At 40.9% G+C, this 23,826-nt stretch overlaps 1 protein-coding gene across 2 annotated transcripts in view; it reads right to left on the bottom strand.

Moving 5' to 3' along the window:
* Window positions 1–23,826, bottom strand: part of LOC146785560 (uncharacterized) — a 263,330-nt gene that overhangs the window by 74,460 nt on the left and 165,044 nt on the right. For both annotated transcript variants that reach the window (XM_085634724.1, XM_085634723.1), the window contains 4 exons: window positions 20,180–20,397; window positions 19,837–20,087; window positions 8,893–9,027; window positions 5,198–5,336 (listed from right to left, as the gene is read on the bottom strand). In XM_085634724.1, coding sequence (XP_085490850.1) covers window positions 5,198–5,336; window positions 8,893–9,027; window positions 19,837–20,087; window positions 20,180–20,397 — 743 coding nt within the window. The remainder of the gene's footprint in view (window positions 1–5,197; window positions 5,337–8,892; window positions 9,028–19,836; window positions 20,088–20,179; window positions 20,398–23,826) is intronic.

The following is a 23,826-nucleotide window of genomic DNA, read 5'->3' as shown; positions in this document are numbered from 1 at the left end:
TTAAATTAATTTCCTTATCAGAGCAACAGTCCACAGACTGTCGGTCTCCTGCACTCTGGAAACTGAAGACAGACTGAGCCTCCCCTTCACATGGGTCTGTGTCACTAGCACGAGACGGAGATGGTGAGTAGTTTTATTGGAGACTTCCTAAAAGGTATGCAGGGAGGCTAGTGCAAGAATACGTAACAATGATCTAGGCGGGGCAGGTCTGGTATGCAGGCAAAAGGGGAAATGGAGCACTGACAATACCGCAGGTTCTGTGTCCCTAAAGTCAGGCTGCCCAGTACCTGGCCCCTTAAAGGTTTATCTGGAAGAGAGGAGGGAAGTGAAAGAAAGAGGGTGAACTGAATTAAAAGTAGAGACAGAGGTCACAAGAGACTGCAACAGAGAAATAGATTCAGGAGAATGAGGAAGGTGTGCTGGAGTGTATGAGCAAGAATGTGCTTGAGTGTGTAAATATGTGCAAGTTTAAGCATATCTTTTAGTGTACGTCTTTGGTCAGGGAACAGGCATTTTGTTTGTGCCTAAACAAGCCTTACCATTCATGAACACAAAAAAACTGGGTGGATTTGAAAAATGAAATTAACTTGTCTCAACCTTCCTTTTGAAAGAGGACTGAAAATCTATCCACGCTCACAAACAATTTCAAATATGTAATTATTTTCAGTTTATTAAAAATGGCAGGAAAGAAAACTAAAATGTTATTTGGCCTAATATAAAGAGGAAAATGAGAGCATTTACATTTTCATGCTGCACAGTAATAGAGGTAATTGCAGGGCTTGATTTGGAAATACGGTTTCAGTCATATTAATCTGTTCAAGACAGAGCTTTGGGCTTTGAAAGAGCATAGTGAACAAGAAGTTTGTTCTGACATGTACAGGCCTTTTTTTCCAAGAAATCTTTCTGCACTACCCTCAGCACCCCACTTTATTTATCATAATTTTCAATGAAAGAATGCCAGCAAACAAAACAAATGTACACATTACAGACAGCTAAACAGAGCATCTGTTGGGGGGCAGGATCCCTTCTGCCCCAATGGAAAATCAATAGGAGAAAACTTTGTAATAATAAGTAAAGCAACACCTCTGGATCTGTAGCAAATTTGAGATGAAATCTGTGAAATGCACCATTTGGAGTTGATTTTCCCTAAAACGATTTCACCGGGGAAAATAAATTCTCACCCTTTTCATTCACTAGCTCTAATTGGAGGAAGGCATTCAGGCCCTACCACTTTAAGTTTACAAATCTCTCCTGGTGTCAATGGCAGCTGACGAGTTTATTTTAAATTTTTTTGTTCTCATTATAGTACTAAGAGGACAGATTATGATGGCGGTCGGTCGAGCGTCCGACCGCCATCCTGTCGGGACCGGCCAACAGGGAGTCAACAGTCCCGCCAGAGAGAATACAATCCGAAATCCCTTTTAGCATTGAGGCTTGTGCAGCAACTTGAAAAATGGCTGCAGCACAAGCCTCACTGCTAAGAGGCATGTTTGTGAACATCCCTGCACCGAGTGGTAGGCACCATGCGGTGCCTGCCACACGGTGTAGGGATGTTTAGGGGGGCACCAGACCCCATACCAGAGGGCCAGGGCGTAAGGGGGGCCCACTAGGAGCCCCCAAAGTCAATTTCTGCCTGCCTTTTCATGGCGGACGGACCGCTATGTAATGGCAGGCGGAAAGTGACATTGTAATGCCTATGGCGGTGCCTGAGCAGGCACCGCCCCTATTGTAGGGATTACAGTCCCTCCAACAGTCTAACTACCATCGTAATGTACCGGGTGGACCTGCAGAGTCTGATGGCGATGGGACCGCTACTGACTGCCTGACAGTGGTGGTCCCACCGCCAGCGTAATCAGGCCCTTAGTTACAGGTTAGTTTGGAATAATAGCACAGTGTATTACATGCCAAATGTGAAACCACTAGTCATGGACTTGAGGTTCCGCTTTTCTCTTTTAATCATTTTATGTTCAGCTGAACCGAGCATTGGCTTCTCCACTACAATTTTGCAATCCATCATTTCAAAATCACCTTGCGCAGGCTAAATGCCATCAAGAAATGTGAAATTAGAAAGAAAAGCATGCAAAGTATTAATAAAAACATTGACGTTTAATATCAGTGTCTTCGCATGTTTTCAGATAGTTTCTATGTTATAGGTTGATACCAGCTGTCACTCTGCCTAGTGCAGAGTGGAAGGCCACATAATAACTTGTTTTTCACATCACTTAGTGCCACAATTTTTTTTTTTTCCAAGTGTTGTAAATATCAAGTGTTACTATCAGCTAATGTAATGATGCTCAATCTACTCTCCTCAGAAGGATTTAAGGCTGAGTTGGCCATGCTACGATCTGAACATGTGACCAGTAGATCACACCAAATGTCCGTTGTAAAGGCATAACTCACAGATCCCTACAGTATCATGTCACAAGGATGAGCAGTAGGAATGGAGATCCAGTCAAATTAGCATTATGGGTCATTTGGTGGTATCACAAGGTTTATCCTGCACTATGAGTGCGCATGCCATGTTAGTTTTGTTGTAAGTGACTAGGATTACACATTTGCTGGCTTTTTAAAGAATTATACAATTTGCTACAACAATGTTTTATCAATTCTTTTTCCAGCAGGTTCATCTCCACATACTACCAGAAGCCTCATGCCTTCTTGATAAGACATTTGTTCAACTTCAGCTGTCGTCATGCTAACTGCTGCTCTTTTCTCACTGGAGTGTTCCATGATTCAAATATCTCAATGGTGTCTGATTATATACATTTGGTTTGTAATCACTTTCATTTATTTGGTTTGTTTTTTCAAATTGCGCATTTCTAAAATATCTGTGGAGAATTTGAAGTGTAATTTATTTTGATCCTGGTAAGTGTTGATATTGCACCATCTTGTTTTTGAAACAATAGTAATAATTTATCTCCGTTTGGAAGTGTGGTAGGGAGTGATTTTAAGTTGAATACAGAAAGGTACAGGGGATATTTCGAGTTCATGTCCAATACACATGGATGGAGAGAGGAAGAAGTGACAATCTTTGTTGTTGAAATAGAAGTTTGAAGGCATTAGGTTGGTTTCTATCAGTGAATTATGAGATGCTTCTTGAACTGATAAGACTTTAGATACTTTCCTGAAACTTAGGAGTGAAGTGCAAGTCTGAAGAAATAAGGGAAGCTGTTCTAGATCCTGGAAGCTTTGATTAAGATTGCTTTCTCTAAATGTTTTTTCTTACATGTACTGATTTTGGGTTTCACTATGTTCTGGCTTCTTGTGGTGCATTGGTCTCTTAAGGTGGTTAGAGTTTCAGCCTCGTAGGCTGCTTTGTAAGGCAATACTGCATAACAAGTGATGCTTAGCGGTGGTAGTCCACTTGTATGGGTATGAGTCATGGGTATATTCCTTGGATACGTCAAGCAAGGGGATGTATGGCACACATCAGTAGTGTAAATGTGGAGTCTGGGACAATGACAACTACGGTGTTGTAACCATCCTGGTGAGAGAGGGCCTGGGTTTGGAAAGCACTTTTCATATCTGACACAGATATTAGGCTCTGATTGCGTGTACAAGTGAAAGATGATGCCAGGATCTCTGGGATGTTTTTGCTGTTTTGTTTTGAAGAGGTGACAACCAATGATAACTCAAAGTCTATTAGCATCTATGGAGAATGGGATATAGGCTTCTTATTGAGGAGCCACTCCTGACTCTGAGCCAATCCGACACTTTTACAGAAGAGAGTAAATTTGGTTGCCTTCAGGGTAAGCTTCGGGTAAGCCCTTGCCATTAATGTTTGGACAAGGGCAAGGTAGTCCTAGATTTGATGGTTTACCTTGATTGACAAGATTGTCAGTGAAAATTGTATGTAAAGTGTATTATGGTAGTAGACCATAAGTCTAAGATTGGCAAGGATGCTTTTTAGCATTTATAAAAATCAAAGATGATGGAAGAAAGGATGAGTTCCTCAGTGACCCAGTAGGAAACTGGTTGCTACTTACCTTTGTAGCTGCCCATATTTAAAAGTTGTGATTGGTCAGAAGGACAGGACTACTACTGATGTGCAGGGTCTGCAAATCCTATATTTGCAGTGAAGATGTTAATTAGGCTTTGCCAGTCTGTTGTGATGTAGGTTGCTGAGAAGTAAATAATGACCAGGAGAAAGAAGACACCATGTTTGTCATAAGAACAACATCCAAAACTTGGATGGTTCAATCTTGGTGCTACAGCATGATGTGAAGTCAGGCTGGTAATTGTTCAAAAGGTGATTATAGGTGAATTAGTTTAGTAGTTGGATAGTGACTGCTTTCTCAATTAGCATTAGGTGAAATGGCAGGTGTGTAATGGGTCAGTAGCCAACAAGATAGTCAGGGTCCATGGTTGCCTTGTCTGGAGTCTGATGGTTTGTCCCATTTTGAGGATTTTGGAGAAACACAATGTGAAGGAGTCTTCTTCTACCTAGAGGAAGAGTGCTTCTCTATAGAGACTTCAAGATGTGAAAGACATGCTATCTTTGCACGTTGTGGCTTTGAGGACTGCATGGATTTTTGTGAGATCTGTTTCTGAGGCTGGGTTAAAGGTAGTTCATTTGAGGATGTTTTGTTACATTGCAATTGTCAACTTGGAGTCTGATTGTGAGGCACTGGATTGTGGTACATTGTGTTTGCCGTATTGATAACTCTACAAGGGTAGAGTTAATTGATCTCCATAGTAATGAGGAATTACCAGGAATAATCTGTCATTCTGGTCCTGCTTCCCTTGGTTATTCCTTATTAGTCTTTGGAATTTCTGTGGAAGGACACAGGATCTGCAGATTTACCATAAGTCTTTATGGGTCTGGTCACTCATGTTATTGGCCCAATTGGGATTGCCGGGGCACATGCAACTGGCTCCTAAGTCTGGCATCTGTGGGTTTGAAGGAAGACTGGCACGGTGTTTGACCACTTGGAATATGGGGGTCTGCTCTTGTTGGAGCCGTCCATGATGGTTCACTTTATTAATTTGAAAAAACTTAAATTAAAACTTTGTAATTCAACGTTAATTACACATTTAATGGCAAATTAATTTATTGAATAGATTTGGTCAGATACAATCAGGCCTATAAAGGTATGACCTAAATGTTTACTAGAATTAGAGGTGCTGCTAGGGTTATTGTAAACAGTGAAGTACATATATATGAAACTAAAGCACAGCGAAAGAAGACATTACTTACATGCCCTGAGTTTCGACATCCATACTATTTCCTCTGATTCTGCTTCAACTAAGGACAGCTTAAACTCCACTGGTTCCTCAAAATACACTTCATAATAATTTTTGAGCTTTGTAACCGAATCATCATGGAATTCAAAGTCCTAAAAAATTCACACACACAAATTGCAATATGTTAGTATAGTTAAGCTTAACCATGCATATATGTCCATTCATTAAAGTATCAGTATATATCTGACTTGGTGTCCAATCATACATAGATGTGTGTGGTTGACAGAAGGTATAAGCCAAGGCTACACAATTTAGCATTTTATGCGGCTGCACAAGCTGCAGAGACAGGCATAAAGTTATGGTTTACCTTTAACCAGAAGGGTTATTTAGGGTTTGGTGAGCAGTTCTCCATAACTCCAGGGCATTGGAGGCTTGTATTCCACTGCAGTGGCGGACTACAGCGCTCCATTTTTGGAGATCACTGCCTGCCTATGAACTGATGATTTCTGTCTCATGCTGGTCTTCAAGATTCTTTACACCTGTTAACTATTTTAATGTTCAACCCAACAAAACCGAAACCTGTTACTTTTGAACATTTCATTGTAAATTGCACTAATACTGACGAGATCCATGTTAGCTATATAAATGTCAACTAGAAATAATTTCAGTGCCTTCAGAGGAGCCACTACTATGGAGGCTCCTCTGATGCCATTGTATGTTTGCTCAGTGGCAGCCATTTTCTTTGCGCCACTCCACCAAACTTTTTTATTTTTTTTTAAAAAAAGAAACACCAAAAGCGGAATTTGTTTTCTGAAAAACAAAAAAAGCGACTGGCCCTGAGACCCTGGAAGTTTTCTCAGGGGACGTGCATTATTTTTGTCTGTTCTGCCTTGCTAGGCCTTGCCTGATGGTCCTGAACAGGAGAAAAAGTATCTCAGAATGTGCATCCTAAATAGGATGGTCAGTCAGAGGTACTTAAGACTGATAGCTCAATGTCCATGGGGCCACCAGCCTATGGTTTCCATTGGCACTGCCAGTATAGGCTCTGCCGGCAGAAACATACCGGTTTGCCCAATTAAATCAAGAGGCAAAATATCAGTGAGGCAGGCAGGAATTGCACCACATTAAAGGAGGAATACTCTAAATAACCCTCTTTGAATCTTAATGCCAAACAAATTGACTGAAAATATGCAAAAAACTTTAAACTGAATGCTCAAGTTAAATGTACACAAAATCACAGAAGTTAAAAATATTCAAGCCTATTTACAAGCCCTTTACACTGCCGGGCGTCACTTTTTGTGATGTACCAGTGGTGTAACCTGCTGCCCCATATTTACAAGGACATGTAAAGCCACCCTGCATGCTTTTCGTGTCCCTGTAAATATGGCCCCTTTACAAGCAACACTTTGTGTGAAAGTGGCGTGCCATGGGAGTTGCTGTGGGTGTTCCCATGCAGCACCCATGGCTTCTACCGCATTTCCAGATTTACGAGAAATCATAAACCTGGAAATGCGTCAGAATGCTACGCCTTCCCAGGGGAGGCGTAGGGAGGCGCAACGAGGAGAATGTTTTAATTTTCTTCCCGTTTATCACCTCTTTCTATGCATGCTGCATTTTGCAGCACACATAGGAAGAGGAAATCACGTCTTGCGATTGTTTTTGTGCAGTAAAATGTCCCTTCCTGCACAAAAACAATCATCATCGTGATGCAGGCACCCTTACACCATGGTGTAAGGGTGCCTGTGATGGAGCATGGCAGCCAATTGTGCTCCAGCTCTCGGGAGAGCACAGGGATCCATCATATCGTTGTAGATATGACACATCCCTTAGCTTCGGAATTAACGCAGCGAGGCGCAGCCAAATGGCTTGCGGCATCGCATTGCGTTAATTCCTTGCAAATGAGGCCCATTGAGTGCAAAGTCATATAAAACAAAGTAGCTTATGAAGAGGGAACCTTGATAAACCTTTTTTCCATGGAATAATTACCTTTCAGAAAGTTTTGTTCAAGAAACATCTCCCATAAACCATTTGTTTTGCTGAAATTATTGCCACAGGCATACTTTTATGAAGGCGAGAAATCAAACAACTTCTTGGAAGTTACAAGCTTCATCGCGACTGCAAAACCTTACAGGCGAAAATGTTTCTAAATTACCATACTTCATTTTTAAACAATAAACAGCAAGAATGAAAAGTGCTACCAAATTTTAAAAGATCTGAACCAGGATCTTTCAAAATTACATGAGCATTAATTGACAGTGACAGTCTGCCCAAATGCCTGGTTTTATGAATATCAGCAGGCTCTGCCCTGTAGCTCATTGAACATCTTCGGGACTTGGACCTTCAAGGACTTGTGCGGTTGAGATATGCAGACTGTTGAGCTTAAGCAGGTCCTATCTGCTATTAACATTGCCTGGTGGGAGCCCAAGCCTGGCCACGTGTGTCTGGACACTGGCAGTTAAGGCCACGCGAAGAACAAGTAGACACACTTTCTTGTCACTTCTGCCTCCCACTTACCCTTCCTGTTTTGCCATTTATGCATTTTTAAGCTCTTCATCTCTCTTCCACACACCCACAAAATGGAGTTAAGTGGAACCACAGCTGATGGTACAAACTGTTTTTTCTGGGTTGGTGCCATCAGTATTACCATGTCTACTTCAATGCCTAACACCACATGGAAGGGCATCAGGAATGGAGCCTCATTACAGCATCACACCAGAGAGAAGCTATAGGAGATAATGTCAGTAGGGGAGAAAGAGAACTATCCTCTATACTAGCAGCATGATGATTTCTCCTGCAGTGTGATGCCACAAGAGCAGGGAACAATTTAAAGGGCTAGCTAGAAACAGTATAGGTATTGTAGCTCACACACTGTTTTACGTGGGTACAACTTTTACGTTACAGATTTTCCACCATTAGATTCTAGTCGTTTAGACTGCTGCAAGCGTAGCCTATGATCCTCATTCATATTGGGATACTCTTACATATACAAAACATAGCCTTGTACTGTTGCTAACCGATTTTATTACCCTTTGTTCTTAATTTTAGTGACTTGGGCAGAAAAACTATATACACTCCTGTCAGGGATCAAACTCGTAAGGCAAGTTGCTTAAAGTTCAACGTAATAAGTGCCCCAAGCTGCAGAGATACATCGCTGGCCACTGTCCTGTATACAGCCTTCTCCAATTGAAAAAGAGTACTTTTTGTTGCAAATACGAGATACTGCATACAACATCCATATTCTAGGAAGCAGTCAGTCGTGTATTTATTATATATTATATGAAAATAAAATGGCTCACTTTCTTTCAGTAATATCATTTTTTGTTTACTCATTAAACATCTGACCTTTGATAGTTCAAACTGGTCCATTTTCTTAATTATGAGTGGTGTGTGAGTGTTCACCTATATAGGTTTATATACCAATGCCGCAAAGTCCCATCTCAACAATGCACAGCCTGTAACACACAGGCATCTACATCTGCAAAACCCTTCTGAGAAAGACCTTTGCATTTTATTCTACATCAGAAAGAGAGGATACACATCTGGTTCTTGTACTTTTGAGTTATCACAGTGCAGGTCAGATGTGGTCAATCTTGTTTTAGCACCGTGGGAACTCATGCATACCAGCGGATGTTTTAAGTAAGCACTTAAGCAATAGGAACCCACCCCAAAAAAATCTTTTATGATACAAAATATCAGAGAGGAAAATACCTCAGGAGTTATTTCAGCTTCTGGAAAACTCATCAATTTATATTTCATTCCATACTGCAATAACTTCTTACACCCAGGAGGTTTATCAATTTTCTTGAATTTCTTGCTAGACACCTTTATTGCTTTTGAGATATCCTAACATAACAAGAGAAGACATAATTAAAGGCAAACCTGTCTTCTCTTTACTTTTAACACATAATGCAGATTTCACATGCAGATTATTGAATTCCACCTAACCTCTTCAAGCCCAGAGAATTCACAGTGTAAAATAAAATGTAACAGTCAGGGGAATGTTCTAGGCAGGTTGCCCAACAAATTACTCTTCAGTATGGCTAATCATATTGCATTACCACTTCATTCTCCTTTCGTGTCACAATCTTGATCGTGCATGGAACAGTCCAGAGGTAACATGCATACAATACAAATATTCATTTTAATTTTTTGCTTGTGAATGGCTCCTTATGTTTCAAAATGCACCAACTTTGCATGGTAGATGGGAACATCTGGTAGGTATGGAGGGCATGCTAGAACCAATTGGGAATATTCTCTCCAGAGTTACTGCAATTTCCTAGGTCTGGTCTATTGGAAGATCTCACGCTGAGGGTCCCTTTCCACATGGGAACATATCTATAGGATGGTACCCAAAGGACTGCATGCTTTTTACAAGCATGATGAGTGAACTATTGGACCTCTCCTTTAGGCAGGTGGCCATACAAAACAGTAGGTCGGTGGACCCACTTGCTCATGTTCCATTGGGTAACTTGACTATAAGATGACGGCCGCTGGGGAGTGTCAAGTGTACGGGAGATAAGGGCACTCAGTATGTTTTCACTTGTTTGAGTAGCTGTAGTTAAATGTCGGCGACAGCGGTTGACACCAATCGATTTATAAGTATACAATTTGTAATTGGGACCATTCTGCCAGCAGAGAAACGCGCCATAACAATTCAAGAAAATAAATAGAGGTGAATATTTTCTTCCTCTTTGTCTGATTAGCATATGATACAGATGTCAAGCGCAATGTAGACAAGACTGTCACAAAACCCATCACACAGTATTCTTTCCTCTCCCTCCTTCCTTTTTAGTTCTCCACCTTCAACAATAAGGATTGTTCTACAATTGTAGCTGCCTGTTGCTGAGGCACTGCCATTGTACCACGTGATGCATAATTAATTCTTGAGTGAATGGAAGGAGGTGGAGAAAAGCAGACTATCTTGGTTTAATTTGAAAAAATATCCCTTAAAGGTATTTTGAAACGAAATTCCCAGCCATTATCAACTGTAATCTGTTGGTTCCTAAACTTTGGGAACTAATATCTAATTTGGCAGAAGAAACATCATCAGCAGACCCCATCACAAACAGACTAATGAAGCCCTAAAATAGTCTTGAACCTTCATGCATATGGGATTCTGAGCTTTAACATATGCAGATTACACAGCAGTCACTTGAGAAAGACTTGTAATAACTATATGAAGGTTGTAAAACTGGTACTGACCAGATCCCACTTTTATAGGACTTCAGATTTAATTTCTTGTAAGTAACATCATAGGCATCAGGGACGCCAGTGTTAAAGCACCAACATCTTTCATATTGCTTTTGGGGGGCAGAAGCTGTGCAAAAAAGTAATCTACTTCATCTTCCATTACAGAACCAAAGCTGTAAGGTTCAGCATTGGGGTTCTCATGAAGCCGGCCTAAGATGATTACAAGTTTGCCTTCCCATTCACAAACAAGAATCCATCATTTGTTTTCATCTACATGGATCGAACCTATGGCTTTGAGCCAGGCTTGTGGGACTTAATGATAGAGGAAATGGGCAAGAAGTCATTTCTGCTAGCAAGCCACAGCCCTATATCCCCCAAGGCACTGCTGAATTGGGGCCAATTGCAGCACATCTTCAATGTTTGGTAATCTTTCTGCAACAGGCGCATGCGTCCCAGGTGTGGCCAGACAAAACTAATTGACCTGAATCAAACTTCAGTCCGAGTAGGGTCCGGTACCATGCAAAATTCCCAGAAACAATACATACCGCATGGCCCTGACAAATAGGGTATTGGCTCTGTTGCAAAAGAGCATGATCATGGCAATGCCTTCTCTTGAGGAAAGATGATGGTTCTACTTAATCCTGTTCTGTGTCTGCAAGCCATCTGGTGATGTCAGGCTTGTATTAGATCGGAAAACAGCAAATCAGTTTATTGTCCATAGCCTGCTCAAGATGACTACCCTTCGGAGTATCATTCTCTTAATTTGCAGGATGTGTATTTGCATGTGCCTATCCTTTAGTGGTTCCTAAAGTTTTCAGTGAAGCCACAACCTTCTCTTGGGCCTACTTTCTGCTTTGTTCATCTTTAACAAAATGTTGGCTACATTAGACAGATTCCTCCACAACAAGGAGACCTTCATTTTAGCCTCTTGGGGTCACTTCTAAATAAACTGGGACAGAGGGAGTTGGCCAACCAGCTATCACTATCGCACCTTGTGTTACTGTTCATGCAACGGAAGCAACCCTAAGTCTCCTCTCTTTCTACTTGACCATTTATTTATTTTTTAACACAAACGTTATTGCATTTTGTTAAGTCGCAAACAAAGGATATATGTCATGATAAGATGTTCATCTTCCGGGCAAAGGGTCATACATTGGACAGAATCATTATGCTTTCTATAATGTAATAGACAACCCAGAGTGGAGAAAGATACTTATCGCTTATCAACAAGGTTGGAGTAACGGCATAGATAACAGTTTGGCAGTATGGCAGTCTCCAATAGCGAAGAATAGGATAGAATCATCTTACCACCTGGATGGCACATAATAATTCAAACATACCATTAAACCCCCGCCCTCCCCCAAACCATTATTTCTACTTAGCCATATGGTACTGACTGTGGCACATCACTCATTCGGCTGGTACAAACTGGAGGCTATTTATCAGACACTCTTTGGACTTCTCTGCACGAAAAACTACAAATGGTCCTGATGTGCACAGACAACCTGGTGTCAATGACATATATAAATGAAGATCCGTGGAAATCAGGCACTGGACAGACAACTATACTGACTGAGATCAAAATGCTTGCTGAGGACCAAAAGTTACGAGCAGATCAATTCACCCACATATTTCTATAATTAGATGACATCTGTCATCAACCTTCCATTCTGAAAACAATTTCTGTCCATAGAGGGACTACTTGATTGGGTCTTTTGACTCCAAAGCCAATGAATGCACTGCTTCAGAGCTCTTTTTCACTGACTGGTAGAGTGATGGAGTGAATGACCTGTACTTGCACTGCCAGTAGGACTGCCTACCAACATTTCCCATGTTCCTCTTGCTGTCCTAAGTCTTGTGAAAGGTGCTGGATGAATAGCGACTGGCAGCAGCTGACACTGGGTTGGATGCTGCTGCAACAAGTATGCCCATTATTGCATGGCTCTCTGCCCGTTCAAAATGGCAACAATTTATCTGCTGCAACTAGTGACCTCAAGATGGAGTGCTGGGGCTCCAAAGGTGGGAACGTTTTGTGTAGGTAGTGGCATGTAGTAAGGAGCCCAAATGTCAGCCAAATGTTTCTGTTTTTGGGTTGCAGTATGCAAATTTTTATGGAATCCTTCCTGCCCAAATAATATGATCCTCTCTGAAGCCTTGATGTAGTTAATGTAATGTATTAACTGAATGGTTCACTGGGGGAGGGGAAAAACGAAATAAGAAAGGTATGCCCAAATGAGCAAATACAGTAAGCAAACATTGGCAATGCCAATAGGTTTTGGCTTTAAAATAATGTTGTATGGTAATATGAAGCATTACAAGTAGATAGCATGGGAATTGGTGTGCATTTATGTCAAGGCAAAGAACTGTAGGTTAATATTGTTGTAGGTTGAATAGGCTGGTGATAGTTGCACCGTCAAGCCAGAACAAAACTTAATGTAGGTTAATGCCTGCCCCACTTCCATCTGTGCTGTTGTCAGAGAAAACACCATAAATGATCTAGTTATCTAATACTCTATAATAGCTTTACATTGTCATGTGTGTGTCCCTGAAATTTAAACCGCAGGCATCTGGATAAATATGCAAACAATGACCAGAGCTGCATGGAGGGCAAGCACTTTTTTTGTGGAATCATAAAGATCTGGTTGCCAACATGTGGGTGGAGCAAAAGCCCCTCTCCTGTGATGCTGCGCTGTCATGTCAGACCGTGAAATAGAATGTTAAGTAAATCAATATCAATATATAAATCACAATAACAATTAATTATAACGGCGCATGTAGTGTGATGAGACAGTGCAAAATTGGTGGAACTAAGGTGCAATACAATTGTTAAAAAGCATGATGACATACGCAAATCACCACTGGCTCTCTCATGATGATTCTTCCCTATGCACAATAATTAGTCCATGAAGGCGTTTGGATTAGTTTCCCCGTCTCCCAGTTGCATCTGTATTTGCTGTGGTTGCAACACATCTGTGGCACAACAGATCTGTAACACTCTTTTGGGGTTGTGAGACTTTCATGCCTAGTAATAAATTTTCCGCTTTAGGCTTTTCCATTGTTCTAACTCACTATAGCTTTGGACTTCAGTTCCCTGCTCTTCTCGTCTGTCTCACGTAATGGTTGTGAGTGTGAAGATGTACACCCATCACCCTGGACTCCCTTATGTACAGATCTTCTGGATGCACGGAAATGTGTCTGCGTAGGTGTACAGATTAGTTTCCCCCTCTACCAGTTGGGCCTGTATTTATTGAGGATACAGCCAAAGTATGTGTGGATTCTTCATGATGTTGTCCTTGTGTTGAATGACCAGGTTCATGTTCTTACAACAGGGGGTTTCCTTGGCTGGTCCCTTCAGGTATACTCTCATTCTGAAGTTGCCTCCTCGCCCTGTTAAGGGTACTGTGTGCCCTTATACTTGTTTACCTTGTGAAAGGAGTACATTCTATCCTGCATCCCCGAAGAGCTTCAGTAGGTCTCATGCAGACCTCGTGCAGTTTGTAGACACAAGTTGTGTCTCCCAGTTGCATGTCCTGGAAGCTGTTTTTGCCAATACAGTAACTTGTTTGTTATTCTAACAGTATTATCTCTCCCTGCTTATTTTTATGGCACCTTTATTTGCGACCTGATGACCCTTTTTATTGTATTTACTTAAACGACAGTCCTGTTTCAGCGGTGTTCTACTGCGAACACTCTCTTCCTCTTCACCTTTCAGGAACTTGCTTAGGTATCTTTTGATTGTCGTTTTGGTTCAGTCAACCTGGGGCTTTGCTTTTTTGGTCTTTTCCTATGCCATATCTTCATGTCCTCTACAAGTCTTGTTAGTTTGTCAGTGCTTTGGGCTGAGACTTGTCATTCTGCATATAAATTGTTAATTAGCAGAACTTCCTAGGCAAGCCCCCTTTTGTTGGTGTCTGTAGATACTTCATTAACCACTGATCCTTTCTTGCACACTATCGGTGACTAGTATTTTCTTTTTCTGTTCTTTTCTTTTAGGTTGCTTTTGCCCATGTGTCATTTGACAATTGTCCTGATGATGGCCCGATGAATTAAACCAGCGAGGCTGAAACGTGGACTTTTATTATCTTTAATATGGACTGCATTAAGTGTTTGAATAACAATTATATATACTTGGAAGTGTTTCTCAGATTCTGAATAATCACCACATGATTTGTGTCTTAATGCAGCCCAATGTCCTTTGTTTCATGTTTTTTTAACAAATATATTGCACCTTAGGTTCACCAATTTTTCACTGCACTGACACACTATATGCAGTGTGTCATTATAATTGTTATTGTGATTCAAAATTGATATGTATTTACTTGACATTTAATTTGTGCATCTCTCCTGTTTTTGACAGCATTTGCTATAGTTGGGCTTACCTTCCTTCTTGCTGTTTTTCTCTTACATTGGAATAAGATATCTATCCGTGGGCCATGTTTATCATACACAATAGTAATTCTGTAAATGTATTTAAATGCCCATTACAAAAAATGTAAATAGAATTCTCAGATCATTAAAGCCCTTAAAAAAGGAGGTTACCTGTTTATTATACATAATAGTAATTCTGTAATTGTATTTCAATGCCCATTATAAAACGTTTAAATGGAATTCTCCGATCATAAAAGCCCTTTACAAAAATGAGGTTAACAATAACAATAACCCTGGATGTAACACTGGGAACTGCCCAGCCAATCATACCTCTTTCTATACTGCCAGCTTTTAAAGTCCCTCCAGTGTTCTGTGAGGCCTGGTAGCACTGCAGGAGCAGGAGATGTCTCTCCCCTGGAAGTGGGTGAAGAAAAGGCTCTATTCTCCTGTGGCACTCCTGTGGCCATCTGTGACCTGGCAGCTGCATCTGAATGGGCGGAGGGAGAGGTTCAGAAGAATAGATAGGATTGTCCTCCTATCTGTGAGGTACCAGACAGATTCTGCAGTGCTCCCTATTTTTTTATTATGGGTGGGGAGGTGGATGCTAATTGCCATACTGCTCATATCTGAAGGGCAAAAACAGCTAATAATAACATTTCTCTCCCAAACAGCCCTTACCTGTGGCTTGGAAACATAAATGTGATAGTGGGTAATTAACAGCTGTCATTGCCTGCCATTGTGTGGCAATAATGCTATTCTGATCACTAAAATATTGGGAGCTGCACTGAAGACAATGAAGCGGGAGAGGGCCATTATTGGTTGGCATAAGAAGCAGGAGAGGGCCATTAATGGCTGGTATAGACCTTCTGCTCCAGTATTCCAATATTTGTCATTCTGTTTCGCGCTGTTTAATTTGGGGAATTCTACTCTCAGCGTGCAGAATTTTCTTATACTTTTATAGCCTTTCTGCCACGGGCTTTACCAGTCGTTAATGGCTCTGTCCCCTGTTAAGGACTCTTGCTTCTCTCTGGGGCTAATAACTCAGTAGAGAGCATGGTCTATAATGATGCTTTCTTTAAGCCTGTCTAGAATCAGAAGCATGCTGTAAGAGTAAAGACTGAAACTCAAAGCGATGTCTGCGAATGACAGCTCGTACAGACATTTCTGATGGTAATAAACTATTTTGGGTTAAACGAAACAGCCAATGTTTCTTGTGGAGTGTCTTAGATAGCAGAAGTCAATTCAATTAGCAGTATATGTCTTCTTCCTCAGTTTTTCTCTCTTTTCTCAGGCTATTTTCAGAAAGGATTACATAAATGCACATAGACTAGTAAAACAGAAGGGATGAATCGCAATAATTTATTTGAGGACGGAGCAGTAAGGCCAAAACACTAGTTTCAAATTTGGCAGGGGCACTGTGAAGTACTTCACACACCAGTGACCTCTTTAGGCATTATAATGGCCAAATTGCCCCCATCGCAGGTGATATCTCATCTGGAGATGAGAATGAACCCAGGACCTAAAGCATGGCTAAATGTTTCTGGGAAAAATTCCAAGGGTGTAACACAAAACTCAGAATCCAGATTTGTGCACAAAATGCTGTTGTGAATGAATTGGAATTTACCTAACACCTCAAAATGAGGCTCATAGCTTTTTAAAGAGGCCGGGACATTACGGGTAACAAAAATGTAAGTGGGCACAGAGAGACACCCGTGCTTGAGAAGGATTAGACACCACAGGTGACTCTACCGTGGCAACATTGAAGTATGAGTACCAGCGTCTCTCAAAACAAGAGGGGCGTGTCTCTTGCAGGTAGGAGGTACATTATCTATTACTGTTTAGACATCTGTATGGTTCTAATGCTTGTTAAGAATACGATTACTAATAGTAATAGTGCCGGTAGACTGTCAGAACCACCAGTTTGAGTCCATATGATTACTGCTTCCACAGATGTAAAGGGAGCTGTGCAAGCTCAGAGCTGGGTCTGACAGTATCAGTGATAGCTGAGGTAATTCAAACTTGAACTATTTGAAGGTGGTAACATACAAAAAGAAGTATATTTTCAATCAGTTCCCGTGGTTAGATAGAGAGGGAGCAGGAAGAAAAGAAAAGGACTAGGCAAAATATTCTTGTTGGATCCAATAGCAAATGGGGCAAGATAGGAGTCACAAACAAAATGTAGAGGTCAAATGGAACCTTCCTGGCACAGCATGGTACTGGAATCTAGAGGGAAACCTCTGAGAAAATATGGAGAGAGGAGTGGCTTGGACAAAAAACATTAAGCAAATAGACTCAGACAGGGCTTGGTGCAAGGATTTGTAAAATGACTTTTTGTTGTTCAGGTGCTACCCCTTCCTTACTAACAAAGCCATGTTCAGGACCATTTATTGCAGGGTGACATTTCACAATTGCACTGCAAGAAAGTTTTATTTACATGCCTTGTCATATGTCCTGTGCAGGAACATTGTTGTTTTCCCTATGTTAGCCTTAGCTAACACTGGCTGCACTGTGTTTTGTGCATGTTACAATAAAAACTTATTTGGCTTTGTGCCACACTGTACTTTCACACAAAACCTTCTGTTGTAGTCCATTCTGTTCTTTCCTGGGATTTAGTCTGAACACTGTAGACAAGGTCAAACAACAATGCCATTTGTTATTCTGTTTTGGTCAGGCTCTAGCACCTAGACAAAACACACAAATGCAACTGTTATCTGGGAACAATTACTCTATGTCATATCTGTGTGCACAGACATGCAAATACACACTTGGAGAGATATTTTTCGAAGAGGAGATCGCGACTACACCTGAGATGAAGAACTTTCATTTGTGCATGCTAAGGTACGGGGTCAGCTGCAATCACCCAGAGATCTTTTAATATATAATCACTTTGCTTCTGTAGAAGGGGAGGGGAGGTTAGTCTACCCGGTCTAATATCATGACAGCTCCTTTTATGATTTATGGATTACTTACTATGCTGACCGTATTTGTGTTAGGTATCTTCTTACTTATTGTTGCACGTATACTGCATACTAGAGCACAATAGTTAAAATAAATATTTTAAACTTTTCTCGTGTCTCTGTCAGATCCTATTGTGGACAAGTACGAGTGTGAGAGCGAAAGGGTGGGTTGGGAGTGTTGTGTTCTGGGGTGTCCAATCACTTGTTCCTCTATGAGTGAGTAGGAGGGCAAGTGAGACACTATAGCTAGTAGGACCTGGGCTCATGGGTACTAAGGTGGTAGGATGACACAGTCCCTGCCTACGAAGGTACTATGATCCTAAGCATAGTTTTGTGACTACACAGAATCCCTGCAACAACCTTAATGTACAACTGGCGTCGCCCACACAGCCATATGATTAATTCAGACTACATTTATTTACTCAAAATGAGTGACCTCAAAAGCCTTAGAAAGAAAAGTCACAGAGTAAAAGGTAGAAAGTAAGGGAGATGATGGATCTGTTGGCTTTTGCAGCCTTCTAGAGGCACATCCTTGGAATAAGAGCTCCCTCCAGAAGGAAAGCCTTTGAATGAAGTTAAGACCCATCTAGAAGCAAAGCCTAAGAATAAATAACTAGAAGCAAAATCTTATAATAAATTTAAGGTCCATCTAGAAGTAAAAGCTTTGAATACAGTTAAAATCTTCTCTTCAAACCAAGTTTGAACCATACAAGTAGGATAATCAAGAATGCCCAAAAGTAGTGTGGCACATGAATGTATTTGTGTAAATCAACAATAAAAGTTCCATTCAAATCGGCTGAATGAAAGAATCAGACAAACACTCTAAAGAAACAGGTTTTAGGTTTCTTTTCCTTAAACACACAACACTTGACACGTAAATATACTCCCTTCCGACAAGAGAGCCAAACGACTATGGGTTCTGGAGTTCTTCATCAGGCACCACAGGGCACCAGACACTTTGAAAGAGTGCCATTAAATGAAATGCTGCATGTGCACTATTTTTCTCCCTAATTCAGCTTGATGATAACAGACTTCTGCACAAGAAGTATGCTTATTATCTGAATCAGGAAATAATCTCAATCAAGTATGTATTTGTATTATTTTGGTCTAGTTTTGAAGTTTCATATAGAATAAAGCAGTTTCCAACTGGCGTCAGGGAACTGCACCCAGCAGTAGGTTTTATTATGAACGGCAACAGGGGCATTAAAAATAACACAATCAAATTAGCTCTCTGAAACAACAGCACTGTTAATCTAAGCACGTACTAGTTTTCTGTTCTGCAGAATCGTGAAAAGCTGAAAAATCATTAGGAAAACTAAAGTTGGGGCAGCAAAGTAAGGTTTTTCTGGAGCACCGATTCACACTGAAACAAATAATTAACTTGCATTGCACATAAAAATGTAATTCCTTTATTCACACCACGTTTTTATTCATCAGATCTAAACTTCCAGATTGTCGCATGTCACAATTCTGAGTGATAAAAAATCGTCCTGCGAAAATATTGCCTCTATAATATCGATTAACACAATATTGTGAAAGTAGGTATAGTAAGATAAGTATAGATTTACTGTTTTACCTGCACATTTGCATACCTTGTACATAAACATATATCATCAGAGCTTGCAGATGTCATAGCACAATGTTTTGAAAGTAACTATATATATAGGAAAGTATGGATTTAGAATCCTTAACTCCACATCTATATATTTACCATCACCATATTGTGCCTGTCGATTTTGTGGAGTTGATATTTAGGCAGGACACTATGTAGAACTCAATAGTGTGGAAGAAATCCCTCTCCTGGATGAACCAGAGAACATTCAAGTAAAAAAAAGCTAGAAAACAAAGAAGACAAAACCTAAAAAGACACTAAACAACAAAATGTAACAATATTAGTAAAGATCATAAGCAAGAGTATTCTCCATAATGCAACATTATCAGCTAAAGGAATTCACATGGCCAACACAATGGAGAAAAAAGACAAGAGGTGGACTTTCTGCTACCTATGTAGGATGAAAGAAGATAATCATCGGTAAAGAAAAGGCAAAAGTTGGATTGTATATTTGGCTGGATATGTACCATTGTGTTCATTATCTTATATAAACATCCATCTGTAACATCACAGAAACAATCTTACCTTAATAAACGAGTCATTATTAATAGCAAGGTACACGCGAAATGATAAGGATGGGTGGGCATCTATAACTTTATAGAGAATGACAACTCCGTGGTGATGCACTGATTCTGACGTCTGTATGAGGGGTCCCACCGGTGAAAGTGAACTTACACGCCATTTTACATGGGTAGCTGAATGATCTACCGAAGGCTCGATTTCAGACACAGAACCATGAATGTGTAAAACTTTAAATGTTATGTCTTGGTCTTGATCTGCAAAAATATTGACAAAGGTATTAGGTTTTCATTATTTCTGCAAACAGTGATAACATTTATTGGCAAAAATAAACCCTGATGCTACTTACCACCCAGACAAATGGAGTGGGGGAACTGAATAGATTTCAGAATGGATGGGTCACATTTGACATCAAAGATTGGGCCACCCACTGTCCATGGCTTCTTAACATATCTTTCGAACTTGCTCCACGACAACACTGAATACTTTATGTGAACTTTGTTGGACACTTCAAATATCAAGCCTGTTTCTGTACACTGGTAAATCCCTTCAGCGTCCAACATCAACCTGCAAAAAGAAATGTTGACAATTGTTTTGGCTGCATTTTTTGTCAAATTATATAAAGCGTATATTCCAGATTTCTTCTGTTTCAAGGCAGAAGCATAGTTTAATTACAAGAAAGTTGTAGTCTACCACTTCTTGCGAAAGAACAAACAGGTCAACGGACCTACCAGATCTGGGAGAAGAACGCCTGCTCCTCCGAAATGCCCCTCCAATGTGGTGTGCCTCAGGGCTCCTCCCTGAGCCCCACATTATTTAATATCTATATGTCCACATTGGAGGAGGTCATCACCCCATTCGGAGTGAGCGTCGTCAGCTATGCCGACGACACACAATTAGTGGTGTCTTTGTCCCACCCCAGACAACAATCAGCAGACCTATTCAACTGCCTTACGCAGGTCCATTGTTGGATGAATAAGTCAGCTCTAAAATTAAACGGGACAAAAACTGAAGTCCTGCTCCTCGGCCCGAAAGGTCTCTCACTCTCCCCTAACATCTGGCCAGCCTGCCTGGGCCCCCCCCCCGACCCAAAAGAAGAGGTTAAAAGTCTGGGGGTATGGATCGATACTGACCTCTCATTTACAGTACAGGCAAAGAAAGTAGCCGGGACCTGTTTCGGGCTCCTGAAATCCCTGAGGAAAGTCCTGCCCCTCTTACCCTTCAACTCCCAAAAATTGCTAATTCAAGGCCTTATACTATCGAGGCTTGACTACAGCAATGTGATTTATCTGGGCGCTCCTGAAGCGACCCTCAACAAGCTTCAGAGAATCCAGAATACCGCAGCCCGGATTATCACAAATACCCCTGTCAGAACTTCCGCTAAACCTGCTCTAAAACTCCTCCATTGGCTTCCCATAAGGGAGCGAGTCAAATTCAAGGCTTTATGCCTAGCCCACAAACTACTGCAAAATCAAGGCCCCCCAGTTCTTAGTAAACTCATCACTCCCTATAAAGCCACAAGATCCCTCCGGTCTGACACAGAAAATTTCATCACTACCCCCAGATTCAAGAAAGCCCGAGCTGGAGGAAGACGCTTCTCAGTTCAAACCGCACGTCTTTGGAACTCGCTCCCTCGCGACTTGCGACTCGAACCACAATACCTTCGCTTCAGGAAGCAGCTAAAGACTCATCTTTTTCCCCAATGACTCACGCCTTCCCTTACACTGATTCTTTGTCCCCTTCCCCCCCCTCTTCACCTCTTGTTTGCCCCTGGCCCACTGAACTGAAGAGTTAGGGTTTTTTCTTAGCGCTGGGATACCTCAGGGTGACTATGCGCTCTACAAAAATAAATAATAATAATAATAATAATATGTTTTTGGTCCCTACCACTAAATAATTATTTCCAGATTTTTCATTTGAGACCTAATGGTGACATTCTCCGCCAATGTTTAACGTCACAATTCCAAAACTCTTCATTATGTGCATCTTAGGGAACTATAGAGCCACTATCATTTTGCAACATACTTAAAACAACAGAATATGAAATAGTAAACAGAGGAGTAGCCCTGAATAGAAAGGGCCTGTGATATATAAAATGTCAGGAAAGCAATGTGCACAAGTGAAGTAAAAATAGAGAAAGAGAAAGAAATACTAAAGTCTTGTATCTGTCCCACTCCAAATATTACCAAAGTGCATTCAGGGAGAATTTACACGGGGGTCCACATGTTCCTAACCAAAACAACTTCCCAAAGTCTGAGTGGTTATCGTAATGCCAGTGGAAATAAAGACACAGGATATGACTAAGATTAGATCGATCGACAGCTGCCTTCTCCATAATGTTGAAGACAGCAAAGGACCTCAGCGCATCTTGATTACTTCGGTGGGCCAGAGTCTACTGCATAATGTTCTTTAAGATGGAGTAACGAACTGAAACAATAATGAAGAAATCAGGGGAACGTAATGTTGGTATATTTTCTGGGGTATTCTGTAAGGTTCCAGAACAAAGTTGTGCTCAGCTTTTAAACCAATTAGTACCTGTATAGTACTGTGTATGACAACCAAGCATTTACACAAATAAAGAACATCTAATGCTTCTAACAACCATATGAATGGATCAATATGGCATTTAATGCTTGCTCTACAGACTACCTGTCCACTAAATTTGCAAATCCAAAATCTCTTTCTTCTATAGTAGAAGATATCTAGATATTCACAAATTCAATGTGTTGTAGGTACTGTACTTATGTGACATATTTTACAGTAATATTTCATATTGGTACCCTAATATAGGTTTAGAGAACATCGTACTCTTTCCCTACATCATTTACCCTTCATTTCATATGAACGAGCCTTATAAGGACATAACTCCAAATAAGGACAGAATGACTTATAGGGACTGAACGCCTTATAAGGACGGACGCCTTTTAAGGACTAAACCTTTCACCTAGTTCTATGACGAGGGTGGGTTCTGCCTGATCGATATTGCTAAAACGTCATCCTTAGCACATATGAATAATTTATGAGTACACTCTCCAGGGGGGCATACTTCACCTCTCCTATCTACGCACAAAGGTTTAATCCCCAACGTCATCCTCATGCTGAACAATGGGTAACATACGCACATAGACTGTATAAATACAGCACCTCTTGCTATCAGTAGGCAGGAGGGAACCGAGACTTCAAGGCCGACACACTGACCAGAGACGCTGCGGCTCCGGCATGCCATCGCTCCAGCTGACAGTGGTCTAACTATCCCTGACGGGGTGTCCAACTCAAGTCCAGGACAAAGTCCCATACTCTCGCTATTCAGGTATGGTGGTTCGACTAAATCCTAGCGTGATTCTTGTCTTTTAGATATTAGGCTCTTAGGCTTAGTAGCTCTTTCGCACCTACTTACATGCTAGGTACACTCAGGTACATCTAGACAGGAATCTTAGGAGTATGCACTTTATTTTATAAATGCATTTGATATTCATGTATGTGTTCATGACTATTGCAAAACGGTAGAACATTACTATTCTTTTTATTCACTGTACTGCTGATACTATAGCTCTGCTACTGTGTTACAGTTATAGCAGGACATTTGTTTTACATGAGAAGAACAACGGTACAATAAATTCTTATTGTAAACACGCCCAACTGTTTCTTCTGTGTATCTCCCTGAGAGCAAAACAAACAAGCACGAGTGACTGGGTGAAAAGTAGTACATTGTTTCCACGAGTATGAGGTTATTGTGTTCTGAGGATGCAAAAATGAATCTCTCTGATAACAGGAGATTCTAGTAGCACTATGAGTTAGCTAATGCGAAAACAGGATAACATATTCGGCGGGGGTGTACGGAGTCAGTCTGCCACCAAACCCACGGTTGATGTTATACGCGAATGCGTAGGTCCTGCATTAAGGGTACTATTGGAACTACACTACATGGCACCCAACATGGTCTAATGGCACCCAATCGTTTTGTTTGGTAAATATTTAACAGTAGAATCTGAGTAG

The sequence above is a fragment of the Triturus cristatus genome, chromosome 11, assembly GCF_964204655.1.
Source record: "Triturus cristatus chromosome 11, aTriCri1.1, whole genome shotgun sequence".
NCBI lineage: Eukaryota > Metazoa > Chordata > Amphibia > Caudata > Salamandridae > Triturus > Triturus cristatus.
Note: the sequence above shows the minus strand (reverse complement) of the source record. Positions and strands in the feature narration are given on the sequence as shown.